The sequence below is a fragment of the Rhamphochromis longiceps genome, linkage group LG1, assembly GCF_057381845.1.
Source record: "Rhamphochromis longiceps isolate RC_006_pf linkage group LG1, R_longiceps_female_GT1.1, whole genome shotgun sequence".
In the NCBI taxonomy this organism is placed as follows: domain Eukaryota; kingdom Metazoa; phylum Chordata; class Actinopteri; order Cichliformes; family Cichlidae; genus Rhamphochromis; species Rhamphochromis longiceps.
In genome coordinates this window covers 22,260,501-22,279,183 of record NC_140557.1, presented here as the reverse complement: position 1 = coordinate 22,279,183, position 18,683 = coordinate 22,260,501, and the positions used below count along the sequence as shown (strand labels likewise).

Here is an 18,683-nt window from a genome sequence, read left to right as displayed (position 1 = left end):
GGAGTTGAAAGTCCATGTTGCTCGGCGACAGCCCCAAAACATCACTGCTCTCGAGAAGATCTGCATGGAGGAATGGGTCAAAATACCAGCTACTGTGTGTGCAAACCTGGTAAAGACCTATAGTAAACGTTTGACCTCTGTTATTGCCAACAAAGGTTATGTTGCAAAGTATTGAGTTGTATTTTTGTTATTGACCAAATACTTATTTTCCACCCTGATTTACGAATAAATTCTTTACAAATCCTACCATGTGGATTCATGGATTTTTTTTTTCACATTCTGTCTCTCACAGTTGAAGTGTACCTCTGGTGCAAATTACTGACCTCTGTCATCATTTTAGGTGGGGGAACTTGCACAGTCGGTGGCTGACTAAATACTTTTTTGCCCCACTGTAAATGGTCTTATTATTATTAGTCTCCATCAATGGAGAGATTAGCATTGGATTTTCTTTCTTTTCGCCTCACAAACTTCTAACTTTTTCAAATATGTGATAGCCACTGCCATTAGAAATCATTTATGGGAGTGTTCTGAGGGCAGGAGATTGTCAGCAGGGCCTTGCGATTTTACAATTTCACAACTGACTTCCTCCTTAAAATGACACTGGCTTACCTGCCTATTACTCCCTTTGATTTCTACAGTACATGCTTCTGCGCTCCGAGAGGTATTCATAATAAGCTTAAACTCCACTGGCTTCATTGCTAAAGGGTGCTTATCTCTCTACTATTCAAGAGAAAGAAGGCTAATATTTTTTCCAATTTCAACATTTTACCATTTACTCTGCCCAAAACCACGTTTGCAGGGCTATTGTGGAGAGCAGGCATGCACACACATGTATATACTGACACGCAGACGAGCACGTGTGCCTTTACACACACTTACACACACTCTTTTTGTGGCTGTTCCTTGGAAATATTATTTTTGCAGTTCGAATATTGAAATTTTAGAGCTGTGGCTCTTTTTTTTTTTTTTAAAGATGGATGGAAGTCACGTATTTTAGCACATTTATTTATGTTATTATGTTTTATTCAGTCCACATTTAAAACTCAAATTTCTAAAGGTTTGTGAAAACCAGTCTGCAAGTGTGCTCAGCTCATTCAATTGAAATCTAGTTGTGTTTAAATGAAAAAGAATCCCGAAAAGTGTTTTTCTTTTATTAAATAGATCATACTTAGCTTGCAGCACATATTCCACGTTTGGACATGCAATTTAATATGTTTACATTCCCCTCCCTCCCCCTTCTCTGGAATGTTTAAAGTGTGCAAGCTTCAAAATGTATACTCATATATAATGTAAGGTACACTTGAAAAGTAGTTTGCGGTGAGCGGTGGCCATGGAGGACCCTCTCTCTTTTGGTTGGAGAAATGTCAGTTTTTCTTGAGAAGCAAAGTAATGAGAAGCATGTGTTAGTAGAAACTTATTTTTTTTATGCGACCCACCTGTCGCGCTTTCAACAATCAGGACTGGGCAAAGTCGAGAGAGATAATTAAAAGATGCTCTATCTCCTGCTCATTGTCCTTTTTTAGGAGCTTTGAAAAGTGCCTGGCCTGACGTTGAGGGCAGCACACAGAAGCTAACAACTCGAACAGAAAAACTAAGTCCTAATGGCTACCAGAATTTAAACACACATAATCTGCAGGTGCCAAGTGTTTGTTTGAACTACATCTTTCTCCAGCAGTTAACAGTGTGTAGTAGGTTTGTACTATGAGCCCAAGTGCTCCCCAGCCCTCTGCCTGCATGTAGCCTCAGCTTGCTGACTTTCTCAGTTTTACCACTGCTTGTGCCATGCTGTAATGGGCTCCCAGGACATGATGGGAATAACTGCCTGACAATGTTTTTCTTACCCCCCTCATTCTGCAGTAAATGTGAAAAGTGTCCAGAAGCATGGAATATATGGTACAGGTTGTGATGTCAGTTGTTATTGCTGGATATGTAAACCAGTAAATTCTGGATTATTTTCCACAATCTGCTGTGCAGAGGGCATTATGTCACAAAGGCCACATTGTAGCTGGTTGGGTGTAGAGGAGTGGTGTCTCTCTCTCTTTCTCTCTCTCTCTTGTTCTGTGCCTTGCTTGCTTTTAGTCCAGACTGCAGCCTTACGTTATGCCCATTTCCTTTCTTTGTGCTGCAATCAATGAACAAAGGACCTATAGGATGTTTTACATAATAGGGAAAAAAAATCATGCAAGTGCGAAGAACAAATCTAACTAAGGATCTTATCCAGACTCAATTATTTTCCACGTGTAATTTGGTTATGCGCATAATCGTGTAATCGTATAATCATAAGGTGTTCGTGTGTTCATGCAATTGCACAGATAGTGTGAACTAAATGGATTTTGCGTGCAATTTTTTTTTTAAAGCGATAAGATTCATTGATCGCCGATAATGTATATTTCTATTTCGCTGCCGCACAACTGGAACTGACACTGCCTTTTTATAATTCAGTGTAGAATGGAAGAGCTTCCTGTTTTTTCACTAATTAAATTTGCCACTGACATATGCTGGCAGGAACCGCTTACCTTGTTTGACTTATTTATTGCCTGACTGTAGAGGTAATTTGACCTTTCATTTCAAAGGCCCTTTTTTAATCCAGAAAAGGAGTGTTAAACTCAATTATACGAGTGATCAGTGGCTCAAACACTACATTTGTTTCCTCTGAGGGGACAAGCCAAGTGGAGCCCTGCTCTCAGTCCCCTGTCACTGACTCCTGGCCCTTCCACCCCTTCATGCCACAAGGGGGGGGAGAGGTAAATAAGGAGGAGAAAGAAATGGGGATGGGGGCAAGAGGTAGACATGAGTGAGATGAGAAAGGGAGAATGAAAAAAGGGGTGGTGGTGGGCTGGGTGGTTGCCCTACAGCTCCTGCCATGTCACTGGAGATTTGTGTCCTCCTTTTAAATCATTTCCCTCTTTAGAAGATTAAGAAGGCAGAAATATTCTCAAACTGATCATTTTTCCTCCTCCTAAATGGATTTGCATTTGCAAATGCTGTTATTAATGGTGGGTTTTAAAAACAAAGAAAGTAAAAACAACATGACCGTAAAACTGTAAATAAAAACAGAGGTTATAATGAATGAAGTCAATGCAAAGCGCGTGCCCTGATCAGATTTACTGCACGGCCGTGTACACTTAGGCTTAGTTATTTATTTACATGACCTTTAAATCTTATTCAGGTTTTAGGTATTTTTTTCTACATTAAATTAAGTGCTGTGCGTCTCCTTAGCTTTATTTCTATCATTCAGTTGGTTCAGTAACCAAAGTGTAAAGACTAAATAAGCTTTTGGAAGGTCTCTATGATGTAAAATGTTGCTTTGTATTAATAATTAATAAACAGAGTTTATTCCTTCCCAATGTTTCTTTTTTACCTGCATCATGCTGAAAAGGTGTCCCGCATGCCCTTAGTTAGGGTAGTCTATATTGTTCCGGTCTTACTACTAAAGCAGTCATTTGTCAACTTAAGTCTCCTTTTGCCAATCGAAAATGTGCGACAATAACACAAGTCATCAGTGGAAAAAAACCACAATCAAATAGTGCATCCCTGCTTCTCCTCGAACAAGGAGAACACTGAATAATTTGTGGACACCAATGCCTTGTTGTAACCTGATCATTTATGGATCAGTTGTTTCCTTTCTGGTTTAATTCACCATGTGATTGATTTTCAGTGCAGTACTGCTGGAAAATATCCACACTAAACTGTGCCTGAAATAGGGAATCATTTGAATACAGATGCATACGGCTTAGGCCTTGTCACTGGAAACCACTTGGAGCCAGGAGACAATTGCAGGTTGATTATGTTGCTTCTGACAGAAGTTGCAAGTCCTTTGTACAAGGCAGAGATATTTGCATCTAAATGCTTATTGTAGGCATCTAAACAGCATAAAGACTGATTGTAAATGCCAGCTGTTTGGCTGTACTCGGGGAATAAAAAAAGAATTTCAATAAGGAAAATTGGGATGGAAATGAGGAAGTTATTTTCAAACAGTGGAGCTGAAATCAATAAGTAGGAAATGGTGTGATGGTTGTATATTTTTATTGTGTCTGTTTGTACAATCATATGAATCTATTTACAGTTAGCACTGTATGCGGATTTTAACTAGTGGAAATACAGTATTTATATTCATATCTTTTCATAATATTGTTACTGCCAGTGGCTGTTTGCTTTTCTATCTGGAACTAGGTTGCACTGCAGGTGTGAGAAGAATTTGCTGGTTAATTTCTCAGATTTTAAATATACAGTAATTGTTAAAATATCTATTTTCTTTGGATCGTTTTTATTTTTCTTTACAGGCAGTTCAGATACAAATCATTCCACCCTTTGTTATATTTGTGTGAGTGGAAGTGTTCACATGTGTGCTATGTACTGTATGTAAGTGCAACCATATATGTGGGGGTGTGTGTGTGTGTGTCTGGTGCCCAAAGCAGAGTGATGCCCCTGCTGATTCTGCTCCTCTAGCTCTTTGTCCTGCAGCACTCAGTGTGTCTGCCTCCTTGGGAGACTGGCAGGCTTCTCTAGTGTGGCTCCACAAAGGCCCAGCCTCCTTTGAGGTGTTAAAAACTTCCATTTATGCATCTCCCTGGACAAAAAAAAGCACCAAGCCCATTTGAGTCCAGTAGCAACACAGGCAGACATTGTGGTCACGCTTCTCTAGCACTCATTTCACAGATTCTAAAACCAGTATGTGGTGAACAGGATTTGAGGGGCTAAAGTGCCCCACGAGGCCCAGGCGATAAGAGGGGAGAAACACCACCACGCAGTAAACTAGAAGATGGGACCTAGGAAAATAAACACATTACCTGGGAGAGAAAGAGAGAGAGACTTGTTTTCATGCCCCTGCCCCCCAACATACACGAAAACAAAAACTCCACACTGAATATGAAAGACAGAGAACAAAGGGGGGGTGGAAAGGAAAAAAATGGGTATTTCAGAAGTTAAGAAAAGAGGCCTAATCAGTGTGCAAAAAGACAAGGCTATTCTGTGTTGTTCTGTCTTTACAGTCTTTGGAGTAAAGAATATGTGAAAGAAAATCAAAGAGAATTGATAGGTTGCACGCCCGCATGTTTGGAGCACTGGGGACTGAATGCCGTCCACCACGGACGAAAACATTTTACTTGCTGGTCGTTTCTCTCCCTTCACCCTGCCTCAACCCAGTTGCTCAGTAAATAGACTTTTATTCTTGTTATTTGACGCCGAGGAAATGACAGATAATGTATTTGCCAAGCAGCACATGAAAGCCTTGTTCAGCCACAGCACTGTATCCGTATCAGAGCATTACTTTTAACAACCTCTGGGTAGAATAGCTGTTGCTTGAGAGCGATTTTTTTTTCCTCCCCTAGTTTTATCTGACATTACTGCATTTCAGCTCTGTCAAAATACTGGTCACTGTTTCACACTCAACAAAGATGTTTTAACTGGAGTGACACTCTGGTTGTCATTCTTGACGCACTGGTGCGCTGGTGCTAGACATTTTGTGAGTGTCTAGTCTGCTGTAAGTTCAGCATCAGAAACGGCATCGACCCGACGTCGAAAAGGGCAAGTCTGAGAGAGACAGAGGGTAATGATAAAGAGAGAAAAGAGAGATTTGTACAGTTGTGACAGTTGTGTGGTGTGCTGGAGCATGAAACAGCTGTTGGCATGTGACCCGGCCATGTTTTCAACACCAAATTACTCAATGACATGATAGATCGCTTGCGGAAATACTCTTTGTCTTTCTGACATCACAGCGGCAGGCTTTTTATTTTTTCTGTATGAAGCGTATCACAGCTGCAGGAAGTGAATGAACTGTGCTTTAGGTGTTTCCTGACGAGTAATGTCCTCTCGTCTGTGGAGATTACGCACTGCTGTTTCATATTTTGCAGATGCTACAGTACGTACAGAATGGACTTCATGCAAGTGGATATTTAATAGACAATCGTGCTCAATTGTGTTCAATTAGTATTTCAGCCTTTTCTGAGCAATGATGTTCTTCTTTGCTTCACACCTTTGCCTTCAACACTCAACCCTCCCCTTCCTCCCATTTCCCCATTTTCCCTTGGGATAGCTGCTGTTATAGCCTCACCCCAATGCATCCCAAACTCCCCCATGCAGTCCCCAGTCTGACTGACTGTGCGGCTGCTGCATTTGCAGAGATAACCACAGTGCATCCAGGTAGGGAACAGCCTGCTGATGGCATAGATTACCTCTATTGTCAAAATAACTAACTCTGCAGAATTCCTACTTTAGTGTGTTTGGACGCAGAGGAGAGTAAGGATTTGGAACGGAGGATTGGGAGGATTTTTTTTTTTTTAACATGTTGTAGATCTGGATGAATTCCACACAGAAGTTGAAGTAGAAGTTTTGGCTTGCTCATGCATATCCACACACGGCTACAGGAAGGCGAAATGCACATATGTGCACATATAACATGTGCATACATAGCATTACTGCAATATACAGTTAACAGAGGCACATGAAACACAAAACCTCTTTGGTATCCTCTGCTGTATATAGTTGTGGTGGTGTTTTCTATTGGTGCTGAGCCACTGTCACATGACAGTTTGAAAAAACACAGCTCTCTGTTATGGATAGGGGAAATTAAATTAAGCTTAACCCTCGCCATAAGTAAACACATGTCTCGAATTTAAAGGTTCAGTTGATTTAAAAGTGAATCTTTCTGACTTGTGGTAGTAAAACTGCGTTCCTCCACAGCACATAAGAGGCTTGACCTCAAATCCCAATTTTAGCAGTCGTGTGGTACACGCGATGTGTAACGCAGTACAAAGAGGTAGTTTCTAGTGGCAGATTTCGGTGTTAATTGGTTAACCTTGGAACTTGAACGCGTTGTGATCAGAGCAAATGCATACTCCTGACTTACAGAAAGTGTAGGATCAGGTACTGTCCTTTTGCTTCACATCAGCTGTTTGGACTCTGAAATATGTGTTTGTGTGTTGCTGGCAAAGGTCAGTGCTGGAAAAATATACCATAATTTATGGCTGTTTCTTTTCATATAAAAACTTTTAATGTAACCTAAGTGTGTGTGCATATTTTCTTGTGTGTGTGTGTGTGTGTGTGTGTGTGTGTGTGTGTGTGTGTGTGTGTGTGTGTGTGTGTGTGTGTGTGTGTGTGTGTGTGGTAGCTCTGTCAAACCGAACATGGAGAAAAGGCCACTCCTTGAAAAAAGATTTCTCTGTGCTCATGCCTTCTAATGTTAGCTACATCACTCTGTTTGGATTTTTCTACCTATGAGCGAAACCTCCAGTATTTTCATTACAATGAAGCAAAAAAACAGTCATTGTGCTTTGCTTTGAGCCTTAAATTGTTGTCCAGAAAGGTCTAATTTACTGTGCATTTTTCTTTCAAAGTAACTGTTTATTTAAAATAAACAGTTAAATGTATTGAAAGTTCATAAAACGTGGTGTGACTAATAAATTTGACGTTGAGTTTAACTAAAATTGTACATAGTAAGTCTGTGATCTTGTAATTAGGAATAGAGGGTGCCTGTTTTATGTTTCCTGCCTGTAGGTGTAATTCACAGCAGGAAAAGAGCTGTTACGTGCCTCTACAATAGGCCAGTTGACACGACTCTTATTACACCACAGGGATTGCTACACTGGCTTCATTATAATATCATTTGGGTTCACTCATTATTTGCAATTATAAATTTTTTCCCCCTCTCACACAAATAATTATCTTAAATAACCAATGAATAAAGAACTCAGCTCCCCATGTATTATTTACCCCATTGTTCTCAATTAACATCAAATTATGAATTCAAAGGTTTGTTAATATCTACTATGTGTAATTAGTAGAGCCCTCTTTTATTTAGAGGCAACAGGAATTCAGCCTGTAGTCAGATGACAAATGGAAAGAAAGACGAACTGTTTATTGAATTACCATCCATGAAATATGTGGTTTATCCAGCAGGCAGGGACGGTACTATACTGAATAGCTTCAAATATAACTTATTCCTGTGTATATGTGGGGACAAGAGTGGGTGTTTGCAGCTGGAGCATAGTACACAGCAGTGAAATAGTGAAGCAGCATTTAAAAGCCAGAAGTAGGCTTCGAAATCAGAGGTGTAATTCATATAAGGCCATAACAAGAATACCGTTTCTTGAGTTTGTCACCACTTAACTGAATTCCTCATGGATATTTTTCTGTCACATGAAACCTTACATCATTATTTATATCATAATAATCAAAAACAGGCCTTGTTATATTGTGAAAAGGATTTTTCTCTGAGGGAAATTGATTTTCGTCATGGTGGCAGCAGTACATTGCTGTATGTTACAGCTTTCCATTCAGCTGGGGTCACCTGGGTCCCCTCTCTCCCATTGTCACATCCAGCCTCAAGGCTACCACATTCAGATCTGTCTGTGACTCTTGCCTTTATCTGTCTCATTCTACTAGCCCTCCAGCCTCCCACGCAGCAGACTGTACTGTGCTCTGACAACAATGCAGCAGTAGCCAGTATATTTATCCTGTCTTGTTGATGGTGGCTTATTGGCCCCAGCAATAGAAGACTGAGGTGCTGTAGAGCAAATTAGTGACAGATCAGTTAAGCGTGACCTCAAAAAACCCTTGGCCTTGTTTAATTGGCGGTGTTGAGGCAGACTAATTGTATAAATAAGCTGGTAATGAGATCTTGGCTTATTGTTAAAAACAAGATAATGTGAGAAAATGAGCATGAATGATCTTGGAGCTTTTTCATCTCCCAAAGTATATGCTCTGATCACTGAATTGTTTTCGCTCTGTAATTATTACTTCTAAACTGTGGGTGCATTTAAGTTTGAGTTGGCTCTGACCCCTGAATCTGTGCACTTATTCTACACTAGAGTTTCTAACAGAGCTCTTAAGTTGCAGCACTTCAGCGTGATGCTGAAACTACCCATATGGAAAAGATATATATAAATCTTATAAAGTTTGTATCTGTCTTGTGTGAAACTTGTATGAAAAGCATATAAGTGTGAAAACAGATATGAGATCCCTTGAAAAATTATATAATGAAACTTGTATGTTTTGGATACTTACTAAAACAATGTATGAAAGTAATGCGAAAGTGGCCACTTTCATGAGTAAATCATGTAAGCCTTATATGATTTACTCATGAAAGTGGCCACTTTCATGAGTAATCACATATAAGTTTTTACTATTTCTTTTCCGTATGGGTAGCTGAGCACGGCCCCTAAATAAATCATTAGCAGCCAATGCTTGATGAAAGAAAGCTACATTAAATAAAACAATTGCTGAACATGAAAACTGTTGATTAGTGGAATCTGCGGACTTGAAGACAGAATAATGAGGTAGCAGAGAAGCAGATTTTAAACATTGTCTAAGACTGATTCCTATTAGTAACAGCTGTCAAGAGTGGAGGTCAGACACTAACAAAGCTGTTTTAACTCAGCTGTGGAAACTCTGACCCTGAGCCAACAGTCAATATGGTCCCAATTTTCTTCCTCTTGTTCGGTCTGTTTGTTCTAATGTAGGTAAATAGAGCCATCTAAGACCCATGCTGATTTTATATTACAAATTGCCTTTAACTTAGGCAATATTTTGCATACAAAGACACAACTTAATAGCTTTTTTCTATGTTTTTTTTTGTCTTTATTATATTGCAGGTTATTTACATGAATTCAAAATCAACCAACCAGTGATCGCTGGAAGCTGAGTCTTTCAGTTTTTGTAAGTATCAATTTGCCCCTTCAGCTGTTTCTGTCTTGCACACATGTCTCAAACACCCCTGCTGTCTTTCACCCACACTGAACACCTGCATTAAATGAAGTGGACAATTGGATAGGCACAAAATGTATGCACAATTAGACAGTTATATAGGGCCAAAGTTACTGACACACCTTTCCACACTTATTTTTTTTTTCTTGCATCATATATTCCTTCAGTTAATTTTGTGGTTAGTCAGAATTTCTTATTTTTTTCACAGCTTTTTCACCACTATTGTTTTGTGCTGTTGTGTCTTACAGTCCAGTTTTGTGCGTGGGCTTTGCAGGTTTACGGTTAAATCTGGTTTTCTGCTAATGAATGAAAATATCTTAAAGACTATATGAGCTACACACACACACACACACCCAAACAAAACCTTTGCGTGGGTATTGCTAGTCAAAGATATAAAATCTAAAATATCATTAGCTAAAAGCAAATTCACAGTAATATTGCAGGTTTATACATTTTGTAAACATATTTATATATTTTATGTCTAAATTTAATTCTAATCTTGACAACAGTTCCTGAAATTGTACAAATATATATATAGAAGAGGTTTTAATTTCCATAAATGTCAACATTTGCACAATACTGGTTGCAGTCACTGCTGCGCCACTATGTATAACAGCCTATTTTTCTTTAACAGGGATGCAGTTTCTTCTAATTAAATTAAAATTATTGGAAATAACGTAACTTTTCTTCTGTCCGATTATAACACAATAATGCGCTGACTTACGCTCCATTAATGATTCTTGTTAACGATCTCTGAGATGTTAAAGAAGAGGGTGAGATTATGATGGATAATCCTGTAATACATATATAACAAATAAGCGCTAATCCTCAAAGTACCAAAGGGGCGCTATCATTTATACCAAAGCAGGATCAGGTCTATGTTTAAAGCACGTCAGAGTCACAGATCAAGCACTGTATAACTCTGCTTGTAAACCGAAATATCAATTTAAAACTGGTTTACGTGAAATTTTTCAAAGCAATATAGTAAGACCGTTTCTATGAAATGTGGCATTTTGCTTAAAATAACAGAAACACTACAATTCTTTTTCTGCATCAATATCATATTACTTTAACAACCTTTGTGCAGCTGCTGCTCGTGCACGTTTTCTAATAAAAATGTATCTTAGATATTAAACAAATAAAGGAGAGGAACTAAGTTTTTATTATTCTTTTCCTCCAAATGTCAGTTGGAGATATCATGGGAGTCATATTAATGTGACTGGAAAGCTCTTCAATAACAGCTTGGAAATGTCGCTATATGAATTCAAAGTTCATGGCCATTTACTATTGTTTAATCACACCATTTCACACCACGCACGTGCCTTCTGCTCAGATGAACGCGCACCTGCCTACCAGCGATCTGTCTCTGTGGCTGCCTGTTAGCATTGTCGAGACAGCCAGGTTGTGCTTTGTATGGCTGTAGATCATCTAATTAATCAGTCAGCGTTATTAGAAGCTCTCAGTACTTGCAGGCACTGTTGCGATATAATAAATAGATTTAATACTAGTGGGAAATAGAATAGATATATTATGAGTATTATGTTTTGCATAATCTGGCTGGCTTAATTTACAGATTTTTCTATATATGAAAAAAATAAAAGAGTAAAACCAGCAGACGCTGGGTAAGCTTTTCAAAGGCTGGGTTAATTCAAACTGAATGTTTTTAGGACTTACATCTTGCTCTGCCTTTAAAGGAAGATCCATAATAGTCCCTTTGTTGAAATCATCAAGAAACCACTTATAGTTTTCGATCTTTACACTAGACGCACCAGCATAGCTCAAAATCTGCAAGCACAAAACGACACAAGCATCTCAGGGTACTTGTGAAAATGCTTGTACTTGGGTCTGGTAGTTAGTGAACTGATGCCTGAAGTAAAGAAATAAAGACTCCTCAGTAAAGTGCTCATGGTTAATGGTTATTGAATGCTATTAGGCACCTGTCACTATTTGTTAAAGAGGAAAATGCAACAAGACACCCATGTGGGCAAGCAGCAGTGTCATCGCACTTTTTGAGACATTAATCTGGGTCTTTATGCGATCTTAAAACCTTCGACCTACAGGTTTAATTAAGCTCAAAATACGAGCTGAAGTAATTTAGTTTGGTTGCTTATACAACGTGTTTGATTACTCTCGTGCAAAGTCGTTTAAAAAACACTTGAGGGGTATGTTAGACAATCTCTAGTACAGGTCATACACGCTCTCTGTTAAAATGCACCATTTATCCAGTAAGCCGCAGCCGCGTGGTCTCACCGCTGCTGAGCCCACTATTGATGGCTAGACTGAAGGGGAGGTTGCTGGGAGCCAGTTTGTCAGAAATTAAATAAACAGCACTTCACCACAAAATGAAAATGAACAACCTTTGAATGGTTACTCTCCATCTATTATTTATCAAATGAGCCTCTTCAGTCCACTGACCCTGCAATGATTATGGTCAATATGCTGAACAGAGACTGCTTGACAAAGACTGCCTAACAAAGATTTTAATTCCATCAGCCTCAATTACTTCAGACAATCCCAGAGTGAATTTGGAAAACAAATTGCTGCACATGTCATTACCTGGCAAGAATGTGTAAAACCTGCTTAACTTTATTTATCTTCCTATACGCTGCATTTAATTAATAACTCCCACTCTGTATTGCTCGGGGATGACCTCATTTGAAGGGTCTAAACTAACTGTTGGCGATCTGATTATTCTGCTCTGATATTATTATTATTTTTATAACGTTTGACAGACTTTATTTCACTCTCGGAAGAATAAAATTCTAATATGGATTTGGCCGCCGTCCTGCCTCTCACAGTCTGTTCCCTCGCACTGTAAGACAGAGTTTCATCTAGTAGCTATTCACGTCAGAAAACAGGACCAAAGAACATGCCATTAATCTCCTTGCTACCCCAGCTGTGGAAAGTAATGCATAACTAAAAGTCCTGTAAAATGAATTAATGATTTCAACCATGAACTTTTCTCCCAAAAAGCCATGAATCGTCTCCAACTGATAATGCACCACGACCCTGGAGTGTGGAATCCCTGTTGCGTTGAGAGTAGCCAGTTAATTGATTCGCAAATTATTTAAACTTTGTGGGGCCCAGGGGAGTGCTAGGCTCTAATGACAGCCCATTTTGAAAGAGCTGAAAAACTCTTCCCAGGCAAGCCGGTATTAAGTTGTAATAGTCGGCTAACAAGTCCAAACTGAGCCCCAAGATGAGATATGTGTAAGTACTGAGCATTAAATCGAGTTAGCTGAATACTCGTTAAATTAGGATGAATCACATCCTCAATTTAAGATATAATTTTATTGCCATTTATTATGTTTTTGCAAGCATTTGTTATTTTTCCCACCTCCCCCAGTGGCTCTTTTATCTTCTCTTGCATAGCGTACAATATGAAAAGCAGTCTGTTTATGATTCACATACGAGGCTGAACATTGTTACCAGAGTCAGCTTACGAAAGCCTGTTGTCATCTGTCCATCAGTATGCCAGTCACTGTAGGACAGTGAGCCATTAACCTTCTTTTTAATGGTGAATTTAAGGTGCTCAGACCTTTACTTGAATTGGACAAGTTGAAATGTTGTCATCTGTATTTTTCCCTGTATGCTTCATAATGTGTGGCTATATTTAAAGGAAAATCAGAATGTGAGGAAAAAGTCAACAAAGCTCAATAAAACAGGTGTATTTGTGAGGTTTTTGTTGTGGCAAAGCTTTTATCTAGTTATAACTGTGTATAGCAGGCTCAGCCAGTATCATACACACTTTACGTTCCATTGATTTTAAGTTGGAGTTGTTGGATCGCTGTGTTAATATCAAGGAGCCTCTAATCTCGACCCATTAGCAAGTGCTGTCATTCAGACACACGGTGTCGGCCTGATTTAAATAAAATGAAATGAAGATAGTTGTTTCTGCTCCCTTGGCTTCACTCATTGCCATAAACATATGCTCTGTGCCCCGCTTCTTTCCATCTTATTTATGACTTTAATTTGTTGTGTGGGCTGCGCAAGAAATCAAATTTAATCCAATCCTCCCAGGGACCCTGTCATATAATAACATGGTAATTTCTGTGTATCCTTTTGAAAAATGAGGAAATTAATTCTTCCTGACATGTTCTAATTATTCCAGTGTGAACGGCGGATGGGCTCCCCTCCTCCCTACCATCCACCCACCCCCCCACCCACCCCCCAGCCCCCTAAGTGTCAGTTGCCGACGGGTGGCGAGGTGCTAATGCTGACCAGCAGCGCGTTTAATTTGAAACATGAGCAGACACCTTTCAACACACCTTCCTAATGTTGGAGTGGCTCACACAAATTAATTCACTACTCATCTGGCAGCTCTGACTGAGGTGTGTGTGTGTGTGCGCGTGTGCATGCGTGTGCACACCTCTATGCAAGCATGTGTATGTGCATTGTATTTTAGGTGATGTAGGGAGTCACTGGGATACCATTAACATTAGTAAAGGTAACATAGGTTGTATATATGTGTCTGTCTGTGTGTGTTTGTGTGCCTGCCTCTGGGTATGGGTGTTGAGTTGACATTGAGATTGCTTGGTCTTTTTTCCCCCCTATTTGGATCTCCATCCTCTGAAACCTGTTCTACCTTTTCACATGTTTTGCTGCTCCATTGAGAGTAATGAAAGGCTTATTTAATTAGATTGTCATCATGCAGCGTTTAATGCATCACTTCAGTTTTCATGGGACACTACTAACAGAGATGCTGAAACAATAACCTCATCTTTAAGGCCAAAAAGCCTTGGCACAACCCACTTATAGGTGTTGTTGGTGCAAAGTTACACACCAAAATCAACAATAATCGCACTTAAGGACATGGAAAAAAAACATGCACAATTACAATTGTTTTGACTGCTGTGAAGACTTGGCCTATTTAAGCCCACAGGACTGTGTATGTTCAGGCTTCCTAGAGAAGAAATGTGTCTCTGCTCTAATTATGTATGGTATCAAAGCTGCGGAGACAAGAGCCCAAAAAATAAACAAAATTTGCTGAACTTTGGATTTGGGTTAAAAACCACAGAACTGTAATTGATTTGGTGTGTGTTGTCTCCGGGTCACAGAACACAGGGCTCGTAGCTGTGGCGTCATGGTCGAAGAGAAGAGAACGTGGCTTTGCGAGCTGTGGGTGGGTCCTTCTGTGACTCAGAGCAGGGAGAGGTGTCAACATGGCCGCCTGGCCCACAGGGATTAAAGTGCCTCCCCCTCCCCACACCCTGCAGGGTTAATCACTGCCATTTTGGATCCATGCAGAGGGAGCAAATACACTCTCCATCACTGTGGAACAACTGAGACACAAGCAACCAGTTAGACTGCCACTGTGGGTAGATGTACTTTATAAGCTTCTTTCCACTCAGTACAATAGAGTGTTTTGAGCTCTGGTTTACTTGTCTTAAAAGGGTTGGAGTTCCTGGATCAGCGCATGCTCTTGCTATCCATTCTCATTGGGGTTTATTTAAAGGATATACCAAATAACCTGGGATGTAGTTACTCTTTGGATCTGTGCAGCCAACTTATGTGTCTCGCTGTGCACCCCGCACTATGTGAGCCTGTTAATGACTGAAGACTGAGAGTTCTGTCTCATGCCAAGACCCACATTGCTGCTGGCGGTGCATTAAATCAGCAGTCAATTTGACTGGAAGTTTGAAATCTGGGCTAGGTTAAGGGGATGTGCCGAAGCCGTGTTAATAGCTAGCTTGTTGTCCATATGGTACTGCTTTAATAGAGCACATTTGTTGCAGATGGTGGGAGACTTGGTTAGGCAGAGGCAGCTTTTGGCAGAGGCTCATTCTTCGAAAGGGCTGCCGCACTGCTCAGACTGGGCCAGGCCAACTTAGTGATGTCTATCCTCCCTGCTTCTTTCTCACCAAAAAGCCTGCCCTTGAATTGCAGCCTAGCTTTAATTTAAAGACTTTTTTATTCTGCATTCAGACAAGAGCAAAGACAATATAACTCAGTCACTTTTTCCTTAGTTTTTCCGTTTTTTTTCATTTTTCTCTCCAAACCGCACCTTTACTTCCATAGCCTAAGCTCAGTTGTTGCTGACCACAATGGGACTGCAGACAGCAGGCACAGCTGAGGAAACACAAGCATGTTGAGTAAAACAGCAAGGGTTATGGAATACAACCAACGACAAAGATAGAAACTGAGCACAGCCTTATCTATTCAATTTTCACCCCAACTATTTTTAGAAGTCAGCGGAAGGATTAAGGTGTCAGTAAAACACATAGACTCAGTGACAAGTGAAAAAAAAGACCGTGCTCTTTAATCTAATTCTCATCCTGGCTTGTTTCAGATTTCTAAACCTTTTCTGTGGTGTAGGTTTTTTAAAAAAAACAAAAAAACTATTTATACATGTATTAGATTTTGTTTGTGTTCACTGTGCTTCACAGTGAATGCATATTTGAATTGGTAATTGTTTTAGTTTTTGTGTGCTTGCCTGCAGTCTATGTGTGCTTTTTGCACTCAGAGAAGTGAGGAGACACGCTTGATCTGCTCTGCACTGTTTGACGGTTGTTTTCTCACGTTGTCACTGGCTTGGTGTGCTCTGGCGTGGTGATGGTATTATGTGCACTGGGCCCAGCTGAGTGCAGAAAAGAGCAGAGCAGCAGCGCCCCTGGCTATGCCACTCCCGCCTCCCCAGACACCTTATTGTGAGAAAAGTCTCGGCTGAGCCCTCTGGGCCTTGTGGATCCACTGCCTTGCTAAGTGCTGGCCAGACTGAAAGGCACAGTGTCCTTGGGCCCAGCTCATTCTTTCCATTCTCTCAGAGGCTTTGTCTCATAAGCCAAGAGAGCAAGGGGAGAAAATGCCAAATTACACCCATGTCACTAAAACTTAAGGTGTTTAAGGGCTGAGATGTCATTCGCTGTAGAGTTTTGTGTTATTCATGATGATGAGGGAGTGCTATAGGAGGATAACTTCAGAAAAGAGTATTTTTCTTTCCAATGGTGTTAAAAAGTAGTGATTTTCACAACAGGAATTTCGGTATGAAGTCTTTACGGCCCTTGAATTTAAAAGATATCAAAATGAATAAAAGGACAGTGGAGAAATAAAGCGTTGAAGTGAAACGGCCTATTATAATGCCGAAAATATTTCTGCAAGATATCCTCCCCATATTTTCAGAGGCTGAAACATCTTTACTGGGCTTGTGAGATCAGAGAGACGTTTAATTTTCAACCACGGATAAAAGTTCCACTGACAAATCTGTTCCTTGACATTTCTGCCTGTTTTTCCCACTTAAAGCGAAGCACATGGAAGTCCTAATCAATTTTCAGCCAATCTTAACACAATAAAAGCACATATTATATACAGGCCAATAACACAGGATAATGGAAACCTGTTGTAAGTCAATTTTAAACATGTGTCTTCAGTATTTTTGTGGGTAAAGCTTCTGAACGACCCCTGCAAGCGGTGACATCATGACCACATCCTTTTGCCTCATTGGCGCTGCGAATCCCAGCTCGGGTACCCTTGCGGCCGGGCTCCCAGAAGCCACAGCACCCTCGCTACACATGGGCTGCAGCTGGACCACCGCTGGCTACTCTGAACAGGCTAGGGCTGCTCTGGGATCTGCGGTTACACTGCTGGATGTACATGCGTATATCTGCACACAGCAGTGGAAACAGTCTGTATAGAGATCAGTAGGCAGAGTTTATTTGATGCAAACATATCATCAGGCTCTCAGTGCAAAGCGATGTTGTATGCAAATCCACTCCCTGGATGGAAAGAGGTATAATTAATGATGTCAGATCATAAAAAGACAGGATGGGTTCTGAGTCATATTTCTGCTTTAATTAAAGACATAAGATCTCATATGAGGAAGATGTATGATCTCTGTGTTTTCTTTCTTTCCTTCCTTCTTTTCTCCCTTCCTCCTCCTCCTCCTTCTTTTTCTTCTACTTCTTGTTTTTTTTTTTTGTTTAATTATTACTCATTTCATAGTAAAAATGGTTCTCTGTGATTTCTCCTGCCAGAACCCCACACGCTGACATGGAGGGCTTTCTTCGTAGCAGCTTTTTACTGAGGTTAGTTTCATTTCCGTTATTGCCATTTAGGATCATAGGTCGGGCATGGGTGGTAGCGGGCTAACAGGGGTTAAACTCTCTGACACATGTTAGCTTTAGACTTTGTCCCGTGTGTGCGTGCACATGTCTGTGTGTGCGCATGTGTCTGTATATTTGAACATTGTCAAACACGGATTCTGACATATTTACCCAACCTGTTTGTTATGATTGTGCTCGTGTAGTGTGTGGCTGAGTAGCATGCTCACCCGGATAGCCTTAAGTCAGACTGAAAGCACACATCAACAGCTTGAGGGACACATGAGCTGGCCTTAACCCCACCCCCACCCTCTCCCTCCTTCCTCTCTGTATCACAGCTTAAAAAAACTGCAGGTCAGGGTTTCTGTCTTTAAGCTGCATGCCTTTGTCTGACCACTTTCTCTCTCTGCCTCTCCGTCTCTCCCCTACTAACCACCCCTAATCGGGGATGTTGGGGTTACTGGGGTGAGGCAGTCGCTGGGATATTGTTCTTGTGATGTACTGTTGTTTCCTGTTGTGCTCTGTGTTTGTATTCAGCGTGACATAAAGATTTACATTTTTGTCTTTACCCTTCCTGTGATTCTAATTAAAAATTTGTGCTGTCATTACACACAGAGGAAGTAAATAAGAGAGCTTATTTACCATTGGCTCCTTTCCTAGTCAACCACCTTCTCTAGGCTCCAGCGTTGCTCCCTAATTAGGGTTGGCTCATTAAAAGCCACAGCAGCAGCATCTGCCTTTCAAAGCTGCTGTCAGCCAAACTTTACTAAAGCTAATGAATCCTCTTTGATTTCTTTTTCAAAAGGTCACTTATTTGATTAAATTAACAGCATTTTTTTCCCTCAGAACTGTTGGGGGCATTTTAAAAAGAAAGGACAATTTGATACCATTACTCTCGGTAGTCAAAATGTCCTTCAGGAATTCAATAGGAACATTTTTCATGCA

The 18,683-nt window shown here is 40.3% G+C and overlaps 1 protein-coding gene across 9 annotated transcripts in view; it reads left to right on the top strand.

Annotated features, from left to right (window-relative positions):
* The window catches only part of sox6 (SRY-box transcription factor 6), a 135,928-nt gene that overhangs the window by 13,233 nt on the left and 104,012 nt on the right, over positions 1 to 18,683 (top strand). For 5 of the 9 annotated variants that reach the window (XR_014910663.1, XM_085402518.1, XM_085402542.1 and 2 more), the window contains exons 2-3: positions 9,591 to 9,654; positions 17,673 to 17,723. The exons of 1 other annotated variant lie outside the window; for it this stretch is intronic. Coding sequence is in view for 6 of the 8 variants with exons in the window: in XM_085402518.1 (XP_085258644.1) it covers positions 17,689 to 17,723 (35 nt within the window). In the remaining 2 variants the exon portion in view is untranslated. The remainder of the gene's footprint in view (positions 1 to 9,590; positions 9,655 to 17,672; positions 17,724 to 18,683) is intronic. 3 more of the 9 variants (XM_085402549.1, XM_085402526.1, XM_085402556.1) reach the window with 2 other exon arrangements.